This window comes from Balaenoptera borealis (assembly GCF_965194805.1).
Source record: "Balaenoptera borealis genome assembly, chromosome: X".
Classification (NCBI taxonomy): domain Eukaryota; kingdom Metazoa; phylum Chordata; class Mammalia; order Artiodactyla; family Balaenopteridae; genus Balaenoptera; species Balaenoptera borealis.
The window spans coordinates 125,258,639-125,276,749 of record NC_138881.1 but is presented as its reverse complement, the minus strand read 5'-3'; the positions used below and the strand labels follow the sequence as shown (position 1 = coordinate 125,276,749).

The following is an 18,111-nucleotide window of genomic DNA, read 5'->3' as shown; positions in this document are numbered from 1 at the left end:
CTTGTTGGTGCTGGCGACCTTGTTTTGCCGGGCGTCAAAGATGATGAGTTTGTGGGCCTGCGCATTAGCATCCATGATCGTTTGCAGGTACTTCTCATCTTCCTTGCAGCGTTTATCATTGGGACCCACGAGCGGCTGGCTGCAACGGGTAATCGTTGCCTGACTTTCTGGATGAATCCATGACAACACCTAGTGTTTGAAGACCATAAATATTAGTACGGTCCTAAAATAATATGTGCTCTAATGACCAGGTAGTGAAAACAAGTTCTCTTCTCAAGCACAGCTGCTTCTGCATATTTTCCACAAAGGGGAGGAGTCAGCCTGAGGACAGCGTGATAGTGGCCCTGGGACTCAATGTTTGGGTCAGGCTGAAAGAAGTCTGACTAAATGAGCTCTAAGAATCCCCGTCTACCTTTAAAATTCTATGATTCTAAGAAAACCAGAGACTAAGTCAAACTATGACTGACATCAAGCCCCATTTCTATTTGATTGACTAGTTTTATTTTGTCTCCTAATTTAAAAACACCTTTGGCTCTCAACAGTGGCGTACGTGGCCGTATGAGGACAAAGTAAATATACAGTCTCTTAATGAAATCTAAAGCTAAGACCCCAAGCCTCCCATTTTCCTCCAGCAGCCAAGTGACTCAGGGTTATACCAGAGCACAAACTCGGGGCTCAAAAACGTTCGCTCCCTGCTTCTCTGTGGTGATAGAATCCTGGGTGTACACATATATCGAAACTCATCAAATTGTATCCATTAAACACATGGAGCTTTTTTTATATATCAACAAAGCTGTTTAAAAAACTTCACCCCCTGCTGGCTGCTGTCTACTTTTGCAATGGTGCCCCTTCCAGTATAGGTAGAGCCTTGCACTCAGTATCTAAGAAAGAATGCATTTTCTCGAGGATGATTCACTAAATTTTTTCTGTCTTGCTTTTTTCCATATTAGATCGAGTACAGTATATATTTATATCTAAATGACAATGTTTATTACTTACCGGGATTCTGCCTTTTGCTCGAAACGCTGCCACTTTTGAAAGGTCGTCATCTTTTACACTAGTTGGCACGACAATGATGGCGGGGTAGGTGTCACAGAGCTCATAATTACTGTTTACTTTGGATATTTTCCAACTCTCATTTGGCAAGCCCTGCAGGGTGTCAGGGGGCGGAGAGGAGCACACTTTTACACTTTCAAAAAGTAACTAAGCGTGGACCACATCCATTTCTTCTTTTCTTTTTTTTCAAAAATTTATTGATTGATTGATTTTTTTGGCCATGGCATGCGGGATCTTAGTTCCCCGACCAGGGATCAGACCCGAGCCCCCTGCAGTGGAAGCGCGGAGTCTTAAGCACTTGACCGCTAGGGAAGTCCCCATTTCTTATTTTCTACTAAAATCCATTTGTAATTTATTGTTCATTGCCACTTAAAAGTTTAAATACACATTTATTTAATATAAGCCATTTCCTACCTAACTCATTTTTAAAAAAAAACCTAATGAAGCATAATTTCCAAACATACTAAAACATGAAAATTGGATACTTGAATCCCAGTCGTATGCATTTCTTGTCATGTTTTCTATAACGAATGAGCATAGTGCTGTTCCTAAAAATACCCATGGAAGTCATTTAGAGAAGCAGAAAGTTCTTAAAAATGTCTAAAATAAGGAATATAAAATGACCATACCAAATATAAGGTGCAGGCAAAGAGTAAATGTCATGAAAATAATGTCTGATTGGAGTATCTTCAAACTAACCACGCACTGAAGAGCTTCTAGGCATAGGGACACCTCATCGGACCGCTGTAGCCATGCCATATACTTAAAATCGAATTTAAACCATTGGTTTTGATCCTTACTCATCAATTTGCTACCAGAATATCTAATAAAAACCATCTGGCTGGTTTGGTTTGTCAACCCCCGTCCCCGTACTCCACTTGCACTCTGGAAAAAGGAAGAACAAACAGCACCATAACCAAAGGTTTGGTATGGGGAGAACGGACATCCAGAGCTGAAGAACCCACAAACTAGATGAGTTACACCCACGGACAACATGTTTCAAAAGGTTTCTTCTCCACTACATTTCTACCCTTTTAGGAAAAAGATGCTCAACCTATTATTTTCCGGTTGATAAGCAACACACTTTACCTGTCTTTTATATTCAGATACTGGATCATAAACTTTCCATCCATTCACTGGAAATTTTTCTTTATAGTTGAATGCAAAGAGTGTCTGGATATAAAACCACAAAATACATATGTCAGCATTTCTTTGCTATGTCATATGCCCACTATTAAAGCTTTTCATTCAGTTATGAGCTGAATGTATTAAGATTCCTACTTTAATCTGTAAATTCTGAAGCAACAAATTGGCAGTTTTCTTCATCCTACACAGAAATGACAAATTTTAAATATTCTAATATTAGTTACCAACAGGGAGAAAAGAGATAAAGGAAACCTCTGGAAGAAAGAATAGTTAAACATGAAATTTTTAGACCTCCATGAAGGCATTTAGACCCACACATAAAAAGATTTATTTTGGTATACTTACCTGCCCATTGGAAAGAGGAAATGCATGTTTGTTGAGGTTTTCAAATATCCCTAGTTTACTCTGTTCTTCTTGTTTATAAGCAAGTCGCAAGTTCCTCATATCCTGTTAAACAATTAGCAAAACTCGTTTATTCACCATGTATTGAGTACCTATGAAGTAGACACCATGCTACGAAGAGATAAATAAAATATTTTTATTCATTTCTCATGAAATATAGTCGGCCCTCCCTATCTGCAGGCTCCACATCCACAGATTCAACCAAGCACGGATCGAGAACACTGGGGCAAAAAGTTCCAGAAAGCTCCAAAACACAAAACTTGAATTAGCAGAGTGCCAACAACTACCTACATAGCACTGACATTGTATTCGGTATTATAAGTAATCTAGAGATAATTTAAAGTACACAGGAGGATGTGCGTAGGCTGTATACAAATACTAACGCCATTTTATATAAGGGGACTTAAGCGCCCCAGATTTTGGTATTTGCTGGAGGGAGGGGGGCGTCCTGTAACCAATCACCAGTGGATACTGAGGCAATTCGCAAAGCACCTCCAACAAGATAATAAAAGATTAAGTGAGGAAATTGGAACAAAGGGGACATGTTGGGGAAAAACCTCATCAGATGGAACCAAGAATAAGGTTAGTACATAAAAGACATGCCATCAAGTCCTGTGCACTTACTTGCTAAAGGTGTGCCATAGAATCAGTTGTGGGCTTTAAGCTGCTAAAAGAGTCAATTACGGAATTCACACCATCCATCAAATAGAAATGCGACAGAGGTTTCTCCTCTGAACTCATAGCAAGGACTCTGTGTCATGTATGGCCCTCAGTGACTTCCTTACAGAAATTATAATGCCGTTTCTCAAGATCGGTTTCTGAAAGCACCCTGCCATGCGAGCTGCCGGCCCAAAGCTCAAGTGGAAGTTGTCAGGAGCAATGCCAACGAGGTGGCTCTGACGGTGCAGTTTCTTCCTGGGAATGATCTGAGCACTACCCCCTGACCCTTCTAAACCTACATCATTAGCTAAACACAAAAATCTCATTCTTCTTTAACCTTACATCAGATTTGAAAATAAATATGACCACAAACAAATTAAATCAAGAGCAACTGGGGAAGTGAGGAAGTTACTGTTGTGATATTATTTGTAACAGCGTAAGAATGGAAATACTAACCTAAATGTCCATCAATAAACAGGGTCTGGCTAGAGACTACTACAAGCAACTATATGCCAATAAAGTGGACAACCTGGAAGAAATGGACAAATTCTTAGAAATGCACAACCTTCCGAGACTGAACCAGGAAGAAACAGAAAATATGAACAGACCAATCACAAGTACTGAAATTGAAACTGTGATTTAAAATCTTCCAACAAACAAAAGCCCAGGACCAGGGGGCTTCCCAGGCGAATTCTATCAAACATTTAGAGAAGAGTTAACACCTTTCCTTCTCAAACTCTTCCAAAATATAGCAGAGGGAGGAACACTCCCAAACTCATTCTACGAGGCCACCATCACCCTGATACCAAAACCAGACAAAGATGTCACAAAGAAAGAAAACTACAGGCCAATATCACTGATGAACATAGATGCAAAAATCCTCAACAAAATACCAGCAAACAGAATCCAACAGCACATTAAAAGGATCATACACCATGATCAAGTGGGGTTTATCCCAGGAATGCAAGGATTCTTCAATATACGCAAATCAATCAATGTGATACACCTTATTAACAAATTGAAGGATAAAATCCATATGATCATCTCAACAGATGCAGAGGAAGCTTTCGACAAAATTCAACACCCATTTATGATAAAAACCCTCCAGAAAGTAGACACAGAGGGAACTTACCTCGACATAATAAAGGCCATATATGACAAACCCACAGCCAACATCGTCCTCAATGGTGAAAAACTGAAACCATCTCCACTAAGATTAGGAACAAGACAAGGCTGCCCACTCTCACCACTATTATTCAACATAGTTTTGGAAGTTTTAGCCACAGCAATCAGAGAAGAAAAAGAAATAAAAGGAATCCAAATCGGAAAAGAAGAAGTAAAGCTGTCACTGTTTGCAGATGACATGATACTATACATAGAGAATCCTAAAGATGCCACCAGAAAACTACTAGAGCTAATCAATGAATTTGGTAAGGTAGCAGGATAGAAAATTAATGCACAGAAATCTCTAGCATTCCTATACACTAATGATGAAAAATCTGGAAGAGAAATTAAGAAAACACTCCCGTTTACCACTGCAACAAAAGGAATAAAATATCTAGGAATAAACCTACCTAAGGAGACAAAAGACCTGTATGCAGAAAATTATAGGACACTGATGAAAGAAATTAAAGATGATACAAATAGATGGAGAGATATACCATGTTATTGGATTGGAAGAATCCACATTGTGAAAATGACTATACTACCCAAAGCAATCTACAGATTCAACGCAATCCCTATCAAACTACCACTGGCACTTTTCACAGAACTAGAACAAAAAATTTCACAATTTGTATGGAAACACAAAAGACCCTGAATAGCCAAAGCAATCTTGAGAAATAAAAACGGAGCTGGAGGAATCAGGCTCCCTGACTTCAGACTATACTACAAAGCTACAATAATCAAGACAGTATGGTACTGGCACAAAAACAGAAATATACATCAATGGAACAGGATAGAAAGCCCAGAGATAAACCCATGCACATATGGTCAACTAATCTTTGATAAAGGAGGCAAGAATATACAGTGGAGAAAAGACAGCCTCTTCAATAAGTGGTGCTGGGAAAACTGGACAGCTACATGTAAAAGAATGAAATTAGAACACTCCCTAACACCATACACAAAAATAAACTCAAAATGGATTGAAGACCTAAATGTAAGGTCAGACAGTGTCAAACTCTTAGAGGAAGACATAGGCAGAACACTCTATGACATACATCACAGCAAGATCCTTTTTGACCCACCTCCTAGAGAAATGGAAATAAAAGCAAAAATAAACAAATGGGACCTAATGAAACTTCAAAGCTTTTGCACAGCAAAGGAAACCATAAACAAGACCAAAAGACAACCCTCAGAATGGGAGAAAATATTTGCAAATGAAGCAACTGACAAAGGATTAATCTCCAAAATTTACAAGCAGCTCATGCAGCTCAATATCAAAAAAACAAACAACCCAATCCAAAAATGGGCAGAAGACCTAAATAGACATTTCTCCAAAGAAGATATACAGATTGCCAACAAACACATGAAAGAATGCTCAACATCATTAATCATTAGAGAAATGCAAGTCAAAACTACAATGAGATATCATCTCACACTGGTCAGAATGGCCATCATGAAAAAATCTACAAACAATAAATGCTGGAGAGGATGTGGAGAAAAGGGGACCCTCTTGCACTGTTGGTGGGAATATAAATTGATACAGCCATTATGGAGAACAGTATGGATGTTCCTTAAAAAACTAAAAATAGAACTACCCTACGACCCAGCAATCACACTACTGGGCATATACCCTGAGAAAACCATAATTCAAAAAGAGTCATGTACCACAATGTTCATTGCAGCTTTATTTACAATAGCCGGTACATGGAAGCAACCGAAGTGTCCATCAACAGATGAATGGATAAAGAAGATGTGGCACATATATACAATGGAATATTACTCAGCCATAAAAAGAAACAAAATTGAGTCATTTGAAGTGAGGTGGATGGACCTAGAGTCTGTCATACAGGGTGAAGTAAGTCAGAGAGAGAAAAACAAATACCGTGTGCTAACACATATATATGGAATCTGAAAAAAAAAATGGTCATAAAGAACTTAGGGGCAAGACGGGAATAAAGACACAGACCTACTAGAGAATGGACTTGAGGATATGGGGAGGGGGAAGGGTAAGCTGGGACAAAGTGAGAGAGTGGCATGGACATATATACACTACCAAATGTAAAATAGATAGCTAGTGGGAAGCAGCCGCATAGCACAGGGAGATCAGCTCAGTGCTTTGTGACCACCTAGAGAGGTGGGATAGGGAGGGTGGGAGGGAGGGAGATGCAAGACGGAAGAGATATAGGGATATATGTATATGAATAACTGATTCACTTTGTTATAAAGCAGAAACTAACACACCATTGTAAAGCAATTATACTTCAATAAAGATGTTAAAAATAAATAAATAAAAAATAAACAGGGTCTGGCTAAATGTACTACAGTACCACTAATGGAATACTATGGAGCTGTTACAAACAAGAAGCAGCTCGTTATATACTGCTCTTAAGGAGACACAAGATACATGGTCAAGGAGGGAAAAAAAGGGGCAGCACAGTGTATGTAATATACAACCATTCACATTTTCAAATACATACTTGTGTGCATAGGCCATCTGTGGAAACTGGTAACAGTGGGTGCCTGCAGGGAGCAGATCAGGGTGGCTGGGTGTTGGGTGGAGGGAAACTTACTTTTTACTACACACAGTTTTTGTACTTTTTGAATTGCATATCACCTGTTTAAGCACGGCCCTGGTAATTCTAGGCTGGAAAACATTTTAAAGCAGCTATTAGCAAAAACTCACCCCAGCCACAAAATATACCATAGGAAAACAGCCACAGGACATCTGCCTAAGTGACATAAGTTCCTGCTGTGCCCTCCCTCCAAGCTACTCTGGCTACACACGTGCCAGCTCACTGACTGAGCTGACTTGCTATTTAGGATTGCTCAGAGGGAAAGGCGTTACAAGCAAAGGAAACAGCATGTGTGAAGCCCCAGGAGTTTGTGTGGGGTGGGGATTGGGGGGTACAAGGCAAGTGTGAACAACTCTAGGAACCTGGATGGCAAGAACAAGGGGAGGGTGGCTGGAGAGGGAGCTGCCGAGGAAAGGAAGTCCGGCTCACACCGCGGGGTCTCTGTAAGTTTTTCCTGCAGCCCAAGGGTAACGGGCAGCTAGTGAAGAGCTCTGAGTAGGGAAGTGACCTGTTGCAGAATTGCAGAATTGATCAAACGCCCCTCTGGTTTCAGTTCTGCAACGGCTTCGCACTGCTCTGCGTGCGGCACGCTGGACTGAGAATCGGGACAGCAGTGATTGGTCCTAGGGGAGGACTGCCGTGTGGCGCCCAAGGTGAGCCTAGTAAGCCAGCAGATTCCCGACCTGGCACGGTAAAGGGTTATTTGAAAAAGTGGATTCAACTGCAGTCTAGGGCCAACCAGAGGAACGTCTCCTCAGAGATTTGATCAAAGCAAACAGACTGGCAGGAATCTAATCCAAACCCCAAGTTGGGAAGGGACCTTGATGATGCTGTAGGCCGGATCTCTTGCCTGGTATTTTAGGTGGGTTTGTTAGTAAACTGTATTCCATGAGGCAAAGTCATTGGGAATAAAACATCAGTTAAGGAGTTTCTCAAATGACTAGTCCTCATCAAAGCTGTCACACAAATTTTACTTAACCCCTTGGAGGAAGGGGCGAAAACCAAAAATAAGCATGGCTCAGGTGCAAATTCCAACATAGCCAAGAAACTTAACTGTGTTTTTAATCACAGAATTTATGAATATTGTTGTCCCTTTAGGAAGTCTCTGACTGAAGACTAGTCTTATCACGACAAACTGGAAAAAATATTGATCTCTGCTTTCCACTTGATTTCTCTGAAATGTAGCAAATATCGTCAGCGCCTAGGTTACAGGTCCATGTTAATTAGAACACTTCAATGGAAAAGAAGCGGTTTACTTCAACGGTTTATATAATGGTCTGAATTGGCTGATGAAAGGTTGAAGAGGTCTGGGTCCTGAAAACATCTGAGTCACTAATGTCCGAATTACTCTTACTGTCCAAAGGCTGTGAAGAAGTTCCAAGCTAGCCGCCCCCTCTAAGTTTCTCTCGTGTCTGGACCGTACCTTGCACATGATCTCTATGCCACAAGAGTTGTCTCCATGGCTCTGCGCTCCAATCTTCTCAACTCTGCTGATCACTCCCAGGGGGACATCGAGGACGAAATGCGGGTCCTGGGTTCACAAATTAACATGAATGCCAGTCAGTGTCGGCTAACAGAGCCTTCCCATTTTAAGTCTTCGCTGGTTTAAGACACGTTTGCTTACTTCGCGTTTCCTCTTGGTCCTGGCTATGACACCGAAGTCTGATTTATAACCTGCTTTGTGAAGTAGACGTCGAGACTACAATTAAACAACCCCCTCACCCCCAGTGCAGGTGGAAGTGCTACTTTAACAGCCTTTTTTTTTTTTTTTTAAGATACAAAATCTGCTTGCAAATGCGCGCATCTTAAAACTGACCCTCTGTTTCTCTCAGGGTGATGGGATTTCAGGATACTATTTATTGTCTTCTTTATTGTTTACTTTCTTCTGCAGTTTTTAAAAAAATAAAACACACTTTTAAATACTCACTCTCTCTACATTCTTGAAGTACATCTTAAAGTCTGTCACTGTCAGGGTGCCACTCACTGCTCCCACAAATGGGCAGATATACATGACATCTTTCACTGAAAGAAAAAACCCAAAATATCATCTACTGCCGTTGACTTGTGTCAATAAATCTTAACATGAGTTTCCAAATATATAAATTTGTGATTCCAGTTCTCTAGGAATTTAAGTTCTTTCATTACTTTAAATAAAGGCATAGATGGACAGTCTTCTAATAAAATTCCATTTTTTAAAACAAAATTTTGATTTGCTACTTGAGGTTTTAAGTAAAAGGCCTCATAATAAGTTACATTTTGTCATTTTTTTCCAAGTGGTTCACGTTTTCCCTGAGTGATAAATTAATCACATTCAAAAACATTAATTAAACTCTGAAGAACCTGGGCTACCATTTCATAAATCACTGCTAATGAAAACTAACTAAAGCTAAACACTGTCCCCTGATGCACCTCCAAAGAAACTGCTTTACAGATGACAAAAACCAAAACCACATCAATGAAGTGGGAAAAGACTGCTTCAGATTCTTCATCAGCTTCCATATCAATTTTATTTTCTTAACGTTAATATCAATATCAATACCTTTCATATCAAATCAACAACATATATGACTCCTATGAATGTTAAGAAGCTCACGCCTATCACAAAGATACCACGTCTTCCCAATCTTCCCAAAGTGCTGTTCCATTGAAATGGCAGGAATGGACGCAGCTACAGATGAGTCCGAGGGGATGAATAATGGTACTAAAGATGTCATTCAGCCAAATTCTCAAAACACTTGCATAAACTTTTCTGTAACTCATTATATACCGAGCGGCTCCTATTGTTGGGGTTCTGGGTATACCTGGACAAGGTTCCTGCCCACCAGGTGACCCGTGAGAGATACTACACAGAAAATTACCATATAACCTGATAAATGCTATCAGAACCATGTGGACTCAATGTGATAAGAGCTCAGAAAAGGAATGACTTAACTCAGCAGGGAAGCGGGGGAGGGGAAGGGAGGAGAGATCAGTGAGTTGCCAGAGGTTAGTGTGGCTGGGTCAAAGGGTGCACGAGGATGATGGGACACGAGGCCAGAGAAGACTTGTTCATGAGTGTTCATAGCAGTTTTATTTGTAATAGCCAAACAGCAGAAACAACCCAAGCGTCCATCAATAGATGAATGGATAAGCACACCGTGGTGTACCCACACAGTGGAGTACTACGTAGCAATGAAAAGGCATGGCTGCTGACCCATGGCACTCACAATATGGAAGACTATCACAATAATTATGCAGAACGGGATAAGTAGACAGAAGAACATATTCAATGATTCCATTTCTATAAAACTCCAGAAAATAACAACTAGCCTATAGTGCCTGGGGAAGGGGGAGAAGGCACGGGGGAGAGGGATATAAAGGGGCCTAAGGAAACTTCTGGGGGCTGGTGGATATGTTCATTATCTTGACTGTGATGATCGTTTCCCAGGTGTACAAATGTGTCAAAACTGTTCACGTTCACTTTGAATCTGTGCAGTCTGTTGTCCGCAGAAGAAGAGGCATGACATAATTAGCTCTGCATTGTAGTCAGATCGTTCCCAGAGCAGCACGGAGGCAGGGCTAGAAACGCTCCCAGAGGAGGAAAGCCCAGAGAGGCCAGGAGCACCAGGAGTGAATGAAGTTCCAGAAGCCAAAGAGAAAAACAGTTTCGAAATTCAGGTCGGGCTGAACAGAGTCCTGAGCCACAGACTAGGCTATCCAGCAGGAGTAGTTGTTTGGAGGTCCTGATAGAGCCCAGCTACTCAAACACAAGATGACCGTGCTCTGAGACCCGGCACGCGCCTTCGGGAGAGAGCCATGAGGGAAGAAGGCGACACTCAGCCTCGCAAAGCAGGCCGTCCGACCTAACCCCGGCGATCGTGAGGTGAAGAGGCCACAGCCGGCTGCCCGCCCCTCCAGCCCCGGCAGTCCGCCTCAGGCCGTCGCCCTTACAATCCAGGGTGGCGACACATGCCCTTTTCCTGCACTAAAATTGTACTTTCTGGACCTTAGAAGCCACTAAAATGTCTTTGCCAAGTTCTCAAAACTGTCATTAAAAGCATGATATGGATCATCTGTCAATAGTGAAGCCTTCCAACAAAGCAGCGAACTGACGCTACCGTGCGAGTCTCATCAGCCTTCAGTTCATGGGGAAAAGCTGGACCCCTCTTCTGTTGGTACTGCCACCTAAGACTCGCTCGGAGCTTAAACGGGTCCTCTACAGTCCCTTATCTCTTAAGGTCATGGTGACATTAATAAGAATGACTAGGTCTAGTCCATCTGTCCCCTAATTAAATTGGTCTGGCTGATCTCCAGCACATACATCATCTGTGCTTGCGAGTAAAGTGCCATTTCATTTTATGGATCTCTATAAGCAAAGTGTACTTGTTAAACTTACCAATGGCCTTGATTGATTCTCCTGGGAAAAGGGGTGCCTCTTCCATCTGTGCCAGCTTATTTCCATCCCTTAGCGCCTGGCAAGAAACCAAACAGGAGTAAATCTCACTTTCCAACTGCAGACCTGGGAAGAGTGGCAGTGTTCTGCGCTCTTGCTGCGAGGCTACAGAAGCGTGCACAATGTACGCCCCCTCCCCGTACAAGACAGTGTCCAAGCTCAGCATCACAGGACGCCATGCTGCATAGTCTAGCAAATTGTTACACATATTTAAAGTTCACAGTTAGAAAGCATTAATACAGAAATGGCTTGACGCGACAGATAGATACTGTGATCATGACACAGACAGCTATTACAAGGTGCCTCCAGAATTTGGAAAGAAGGTCAAAAAAGGTTACCTTCTGAGCGTGAAACTAATACAAATAAAATCAACGTTAGATGCAGATGCTTAGTTAGCTGTAGAAATGGCCCAGCTATGAGACTGCGTGGGAAACCCCGAAGTCTAATTAACAAGAAACCAGGCAGGGGTCTCTTACCAAGGAAAGCCCTAGGCTTCTGTACCGCAGCGCAGCCACCTGCGTCTGCACAAAGCGTACAGCTGGGACGGGCAAGTGGTCCTGTCAGTGTGTATCCCATCCAGGCCACAAGAATGCGCCCTCATCTGGCAGACAAGAGTATTTCACCCACTCCTGTGGAGCAGGGTGTGTTCATCAGGCTTCTCCCAAGTCAGTTCACTCTGTGCTGTTTCCACGCTCACCAAGCAAATTGCTAATGAGGTATCAGGGTTCCTGCTACAATGCCACTAGGAAAAGGATGTCTTGGATGGCTGGAAAGATACATGCCCACATTTCTAAATGTCCAGATCTGCACTGTGGCCCAGTAGCTAGTCTCTTGCAAGCTTGGTTGGATAGTACCAGATAACTCAGGGGAGCTGAGAAAATGGTGTTCTTGAACTACAATGCTGGGGACCAGAGCCTGAACTCGGTGCCTGTTCCAAGGTACTGCCACCCTGTGAGATGCTGCCAAGGAAACTGGTCACTTTCTCCTGGGCATCTCTGACATAACGTGTCACGAATAAGAATAAGGTGTTCAAAACCCCAGCAATTCCCAAGCTGTGTTTCATAGAGCATTAAATTCCCAAGAGATGTGAATAGGACTTTTTGGGAAAAGTTTGGGAAATGCTGGGTTAAAGGAAACAAGTTTAGCTAGGTTTTTTGGGGGGGTTTTTTTGGGGTTTTTTTTTTGGTGAGGCAAGGCTTTAGCATGTTAATGCATGCTGAATCAGCCAGAGGGCGCTGGAGTAGGCTGCATTTCCCCTACCTAGTCATCAGGGGCTTTCTCCAAAAAATACCTGCTAACATCAGGAGGTCACTAGTGTTCAGCGGAAAACAGATTAGACAATACTAATTTTCAGCATAATTTTGTAAAGCAAAATATTAAAAATTGATATTTTATAATTCTAATCAAAATTATTGAAAATTCAAAATAATTATTTTTTACAGTTATAAGAATATTTCAATATATTTTATAAAGGGACTTAAAGGTCCATTTAAAAACACTATATATAGTAGGTTCATCCAATTTTATAAAATAAAGAAGGGAAAATGTCAAAATATAAAGAGCAAACTCAATGCTAAATGTTGGTCAAGGTATGTCCATTCGGGGAGGGCACAAAACGACACAGTCCGCCCTCCTCCTCAAGATACACGGTTAAAATCATACAGATTAGTGTTCATGGCACGGTTAAAATCATACAGATTAGTGTTCATGGTTCCCCTAAGCAGTTTTATTCAGTTTAAATTTTTAGCCCAGATTGGTGGGGTTTTTTTCAATTTTTTTTTAAACATCTTTATTAGAGTATGATTGCTTTACAATGGTGTGTTAGATTTCAGACTGGTTTTTAAGACACTTCTCAATCAACATTTTTAGGGACATAGAGAACTGTTAAAGGGGACACAGAGAAGTGTTTGTGGATTCATTTATACTCACACGTGATTTGGAAATACATCTGTGACACAATAAAGCATAAACCAATATTTATACTTTTAAATGTCCAGTTTTAGAAACACTAAAAAAATCACCAATCTTAATAGAAGCCTTTTTTTTGAAAGTCTGCTTTCTTTAATTTATTGCCTAAACTAGTGACTATTCTTATAGTTACAAAGTCAGAAAGCTATTTTAATCAATATTCAAGTTTTAAATAACTTCAAATGTTACACTGTTAAAGCTTATTTTAATGGGTAAATATTATCATGTAGACTTAAATTCCTTAACTGATATTTAAAAATAAATGGGAATATGTTATTTTGAAATATATTTACTAAAGCAAGCTGTTCTAATCAACTGAATCTGGAAGAGGTGAGGGGAAGTCTGATTCACTTTAAGCTTTATAGCAAGTCATGTCAAACACTTTAAAGTCCTCAACCCGGGACTAACTAATAAAATGTTGTTGATGGGAGGCGCAGTGATTGGGACCATTTTGAGAAGGTACAAGGCTCTCAAGATAGAGGCTGGAGATCAAAGGTTTCTCTTCTCTTCTGATAATCATGTTAAATCTGGCTTGAAATACTTGTGCATTTATATGAAGCATGAACGTGTTGGTGAGACAGAGTGAGACAAACCTCTCACTACTAATAATTAAATCTGGGACATGCTTTTTTAAGTGATGAAAAAGCAACTATCAGAATAAAACAAATCAATTGATCCTACTGCTTCAGATATCCCCATAAAAGGTTCGCTGTGTACAGGAAAGACATTCAGCTTTAGCATAGGAATTTGAGAGGAGAATGGCTATTAAAGGCTCACTGTTTTGCGAGTACAGTAGATTCCCTCTATAAAGCTGGTGTTAGGAGATAGCACTCACACTTGTGCTATATTAAGCTTTAACTGCAACTTCCAAGTTGCACAGGACATGATTTGACCCTTGATTTATCCAACCCATGTACAGCATAATCAAAGAAGGAATGTCCTTATGGATAAAATGTGTCTCGTGAACACACCCAGCCCTCTTGGTGCTTTTGCTCAAGGTGTTGCCCAGTTGAGGAATTCTCTCTGATGATCTCATCCCAACCTTGTGCCGGCGACCCGGAAGGAAGGTCCAGCTGAAGGCCCATCAACTTCCTGGCCTCTCCAGTACTCTCTCCTCCTCCTGAACCTAAGGCTGCTGGGTGGATAGTTTCTGTAACAGCCGCCTGCCGAAAGCAGTGCTTTTCAAACTGGCTCTTCAGGGTGCTCCCAGGGTCACCAAGGGAGGGTGGGCTGGGCAAAGGCACAACTGAGCACAGGGAATTTGCCATGCTTCCCTAGAGCAGCTCTTCTAGAGGTTTCATACATAAGCTCTGGGGAAAATTCTGCTGCTTTAAAAAACTCCTGAGAGTCCAGAGGTACTGAGCAAAGAGTAAGCACTCAAGAAACCTCGATGATTTTTTTTCTTCTATAAAATACATGGACTCATTCCACAAACACCTACAGCGTGCCAGGCGCTGTGCTGGGTACAGACCTTGCAAATTTGAATAAAGCAAAGTTTGCACCCTCGAGGAGCACGCTTAGCGTATACATCTGTCCCCTCTAAGTCTTTGTGAAGGCACTTCAGAATCCTGTCATGACTGACGCTCATTAACCTCATCAGTAAATCTACCTGGGAAAACCAAGAAGCAGAGATGAACAAATTTCTGGTTGACAAAATGTTGGATAAACCAATTTTTGCAAATAATGTCATAATGGAATCTACCAAACTTGGACAGGAGAGTACTACTGTAGTGGGAAAAGCATTTGCTGATTGTCTAGAAATCTAGTATGAAATGGCTTCTAAATACACGATCTGTAACTACAAACAGATGAACACGTAGAACTTGCCACCTGATCAGCTTCAGCTTCAGAAGGGTAGCCCTTGTGTTCTTCCTGAATCTCCTGCACAGCACCAGGTGCATGGACAAGAAAAGGCAAAGGGGGGAAAGAGAAACACGTGCAAACAGACAGGTGAAAGACAGAAGTTCTTTTTTAAAGAGACAGTAAGCATGTAAAAGTCGACACACCTTTCATGGCTTTGCATATCCCAACATTTTCCCCCTTGGAGTTAAGGAAAGAACGTGTAGGCCATCTATAGCATCCTCAGCCTAAAATGGAGTATCTATTCTGTGTTTGTGTTGGGGTAGAAAAATGAAAAGCAAACAAACATCATGGGTTTCAAAGAATGTACTGTCTTTTTAAAATCAAGCAATACTGCAGCATACAGCCAAGAAACAAAATAACAGACGCATAACATGCTCATAGAAAATAAAACATACCACAGAGGGCAAGGAACAAAATCAAGCCAAAATACAAAGGCAGTTCAAAGACATGTGTTTTAAAAAGGAACTATTATGCTGTCCAGGGGTCAACACCACTGGAATTAACAACATTTCCACACACATGTGCATGCGCATATCACATGCTGGGGTCATACATATGCAGATACACACATACACTCTGTTACTTACTGCTAATTAAATATTGTGATTTATGACTCAAAACCATATTAAATCTTTCTAATTACAGTATCAACGTGCTTCGAAGAAAAGCGTCACATATCTTTATCTAAATTTTTTCCAATCCCTTTACATGTATACTCTTCTTAATTTCTTTATGGAATCAGTTTTTGAAACTCTAAGAACTTGGACTTTTAGTTTAGCAGGTGGTATAATGAGTATGAATATTGAAGATGACAAGATTATATAACACCTTTTAAAAGTTGTATCAAGTCTCTGAGGCTGAAAATATTAAAATTTAGCATCAATGTATTTTTCCTTCAAGAAACTTTGGTTCTAATGACTACATTTCTTTAAGAGGCAATCAGTGAAGAAGTAGCAAAGCTTTAAAAGAATTTACTCTTTCCCACCTTTCATTTTTGTCAATACAATAAAATAGCTACTTAAAATATTTTTATACTTTATCATCAGATTGAATTTAGTACACAGTTGGTACTGCTACCCTTCAGAGCAGGACAATTTTTTAAATGCAGCCAGGTTTTTAAATTTTACATTCTTTTTTTAAATACAAAGAAAACGGAATCATTCTTTGATAAAAATTTTAAAAACAGAAGAATGAATGACTAAACAACAACAATAAAAAAAAACCCACAGCATTTCAAAGTCCATGCAAGTGTAAAGCCAAACACTAATATTTAACAATGTGAATCAGTGAAAGAAAATGATTCCCATGAGCAAAAGAAAACATGATAAAAACAAAATTAAACAAAGAAAAACCAACTAGAATAACAAGAATTTGATTTAACCTGCTTATTTTTGTACTACTTCATTGGCTTCAATAAGATTAAAGCTTTAAAACCGAAGTCATGAAATGATTCTGTCAAAATCCACATTGTTGTCATTTAATGGAAATAGGTTAATTTTCAACATCTGATACTCAGGTTTAAATGCATGCACATTACCAATCTTTGTCTTGTTTTATGAATATTCTGAAATAAAGGGAAGGAAAATCATGAGGAAACTATAAACTATAATCTATGAGCTGTAACAGCTACCTCTATATTTTAAGAAATACTAAATGGGGCTGATTTTGCTAAATTTATCTTCAAGATTAGCACTTCTGCTTTTGGGATTCAGCATGCAGACAGGAAATCTTACTTGATCTTGTAATCAAGACTTGAAATCTTACTTAGATCTCCTACTCAGGAAGGAGGACAACTGACCACTTTGTTGTTGTTCTTGTTGTTGTTATTAAATACTTCCGCATGAATTACATGACGAACGAGGTTATAAATTAAGAGGACTCTGTAGGCCTAGCCTTATAAACCCGGTGCCATGAATACCCATTTGGTCAGAATTCATGTAACACAACAGAAGTCAGTATTGCACAGTGGTAACAATTTTAGCATCCTGCCCTCACACACACTGGCTTTTTCCGCACATAGAAACGTTGTAACAAATAAAGCATTTCTAGTGAACACTGAAAGCTATGACACAGCAGAGCAAACTGATCGGAGTGACTCATAAAATCAGTGAGAAGGCAAAGAACGCTAAATGGACTAAGTGTTCGATAAAGCACAGAAACACACGAGGAGGAGGCCCATGGGCTGAAAGCCAAATATCCTTACCCTTGTATCAGGCCTCCTGAGAACCTGTCAGTTAGAACACAGAACATCATCAGCACGGACACGTCACTACTGACCTGTGAAAGATGCCATTAAGTTCGCCAGCCCATGCCCTAAGAAACATCATACGCCTCCAAATAAAACCGAGCAGATCGATCCTAACACATTTGCCCTCTAAGTTCCATTCGATATCCAATCAATCCTAACACATTTGTCCTATAATTTGCAGGCAAGTCTATGACTTGGAGAAACTTATTGCCCTTAGGCTAAGACAAACTACATTATTTTAAACACAAACCCCTTCTGTCAAGGGCTATTACAAGGCAGTGTGAACAGGCTGTGTGTGAAAAATTCATTTGTGTGTCTGTTTGGAATACTGAACGCATTTTCCGCATAGAAACAATGATATGAAAAGGCGGTTCTGCTCCCAAACCAGCCCACAGAAACAAAACAAAACCGAACCAAGAAACCACGAAAGCGCCCACAGCTGGCGCAGAGCACAGCTCAGCCACAGCGTTAATGGGATCATAAAGCCTAATTAAGCACAAATCTTAATCTGGTTTCTACAGAAATTCTATTTCCAATTCGCACTTGGGACTCCAGAATTAAACTCCCCGATGCGGCCGCCCCACAGGGAGAAGGTGCCC

The 18,111-nt window shown here is 40.5% G+C and overlaps 1 protein-coding gene across 11 annotated transcripts in view; it reads right to left on the bottom strand.

Moving 5' to 3' along the window:
* The window catches only part of MTMR1 (myotubularin related protein 1), a 66,941-nt gene that overhangs the window by 31,308 nt on the left and 17,522 nt on the right, over nt 1–18,111 (bottom strand). For 6 of the 11 annotated variants that reach the window (XR_014239410.1, XR_014239411.1, XM_082376118.1 and 3 more), the window contains exons 3-12: nt 17,468–17,491; nt 16,802–16,828; nt 15,232–15,282; nt 11,377–11,452; nt 8,929–9,023; nt 8,425–8,532; nt 2,548–2,649; nt 2,146–2,229; nt 1,000–1,149; nt 1–189 (exon numbers count right to left, since the gene is read on the bottom strand). Coding sequence is in view for 9 of the 11 variants with exons in the window: in XM_082376118.1 (XP_082232244.1) it covers nt 1–189; nt 1,000–1,149; nt 2,146–2,229; nt 2,548–2,649; nt 8,425–8,532; nt 8,929–9,023; nt 11,377–11,452; nt 15,232–15,282; nt 16,802–16,828; nt 17,468–17,491 (906 nt within the window). In the remaining 2 variants the exon portion in view is untranslated. The remainder of the gene's footprint in view (nt 190–999; nt 1,150–2,145; nt 2,230–2,547; nt 2,650–8,424; nt 8,533–8,928; nt 9,024–11,376; nt 11,453–15,231; nt 15,283–16,801; nt 16,829–17,467; nt 17,492–18,111) is intronic. The other 5 variants (XM_082376116.1, XM_082376112.1, XM_082376111.1 and 2 more) reach the window with 3 other exon arrangements.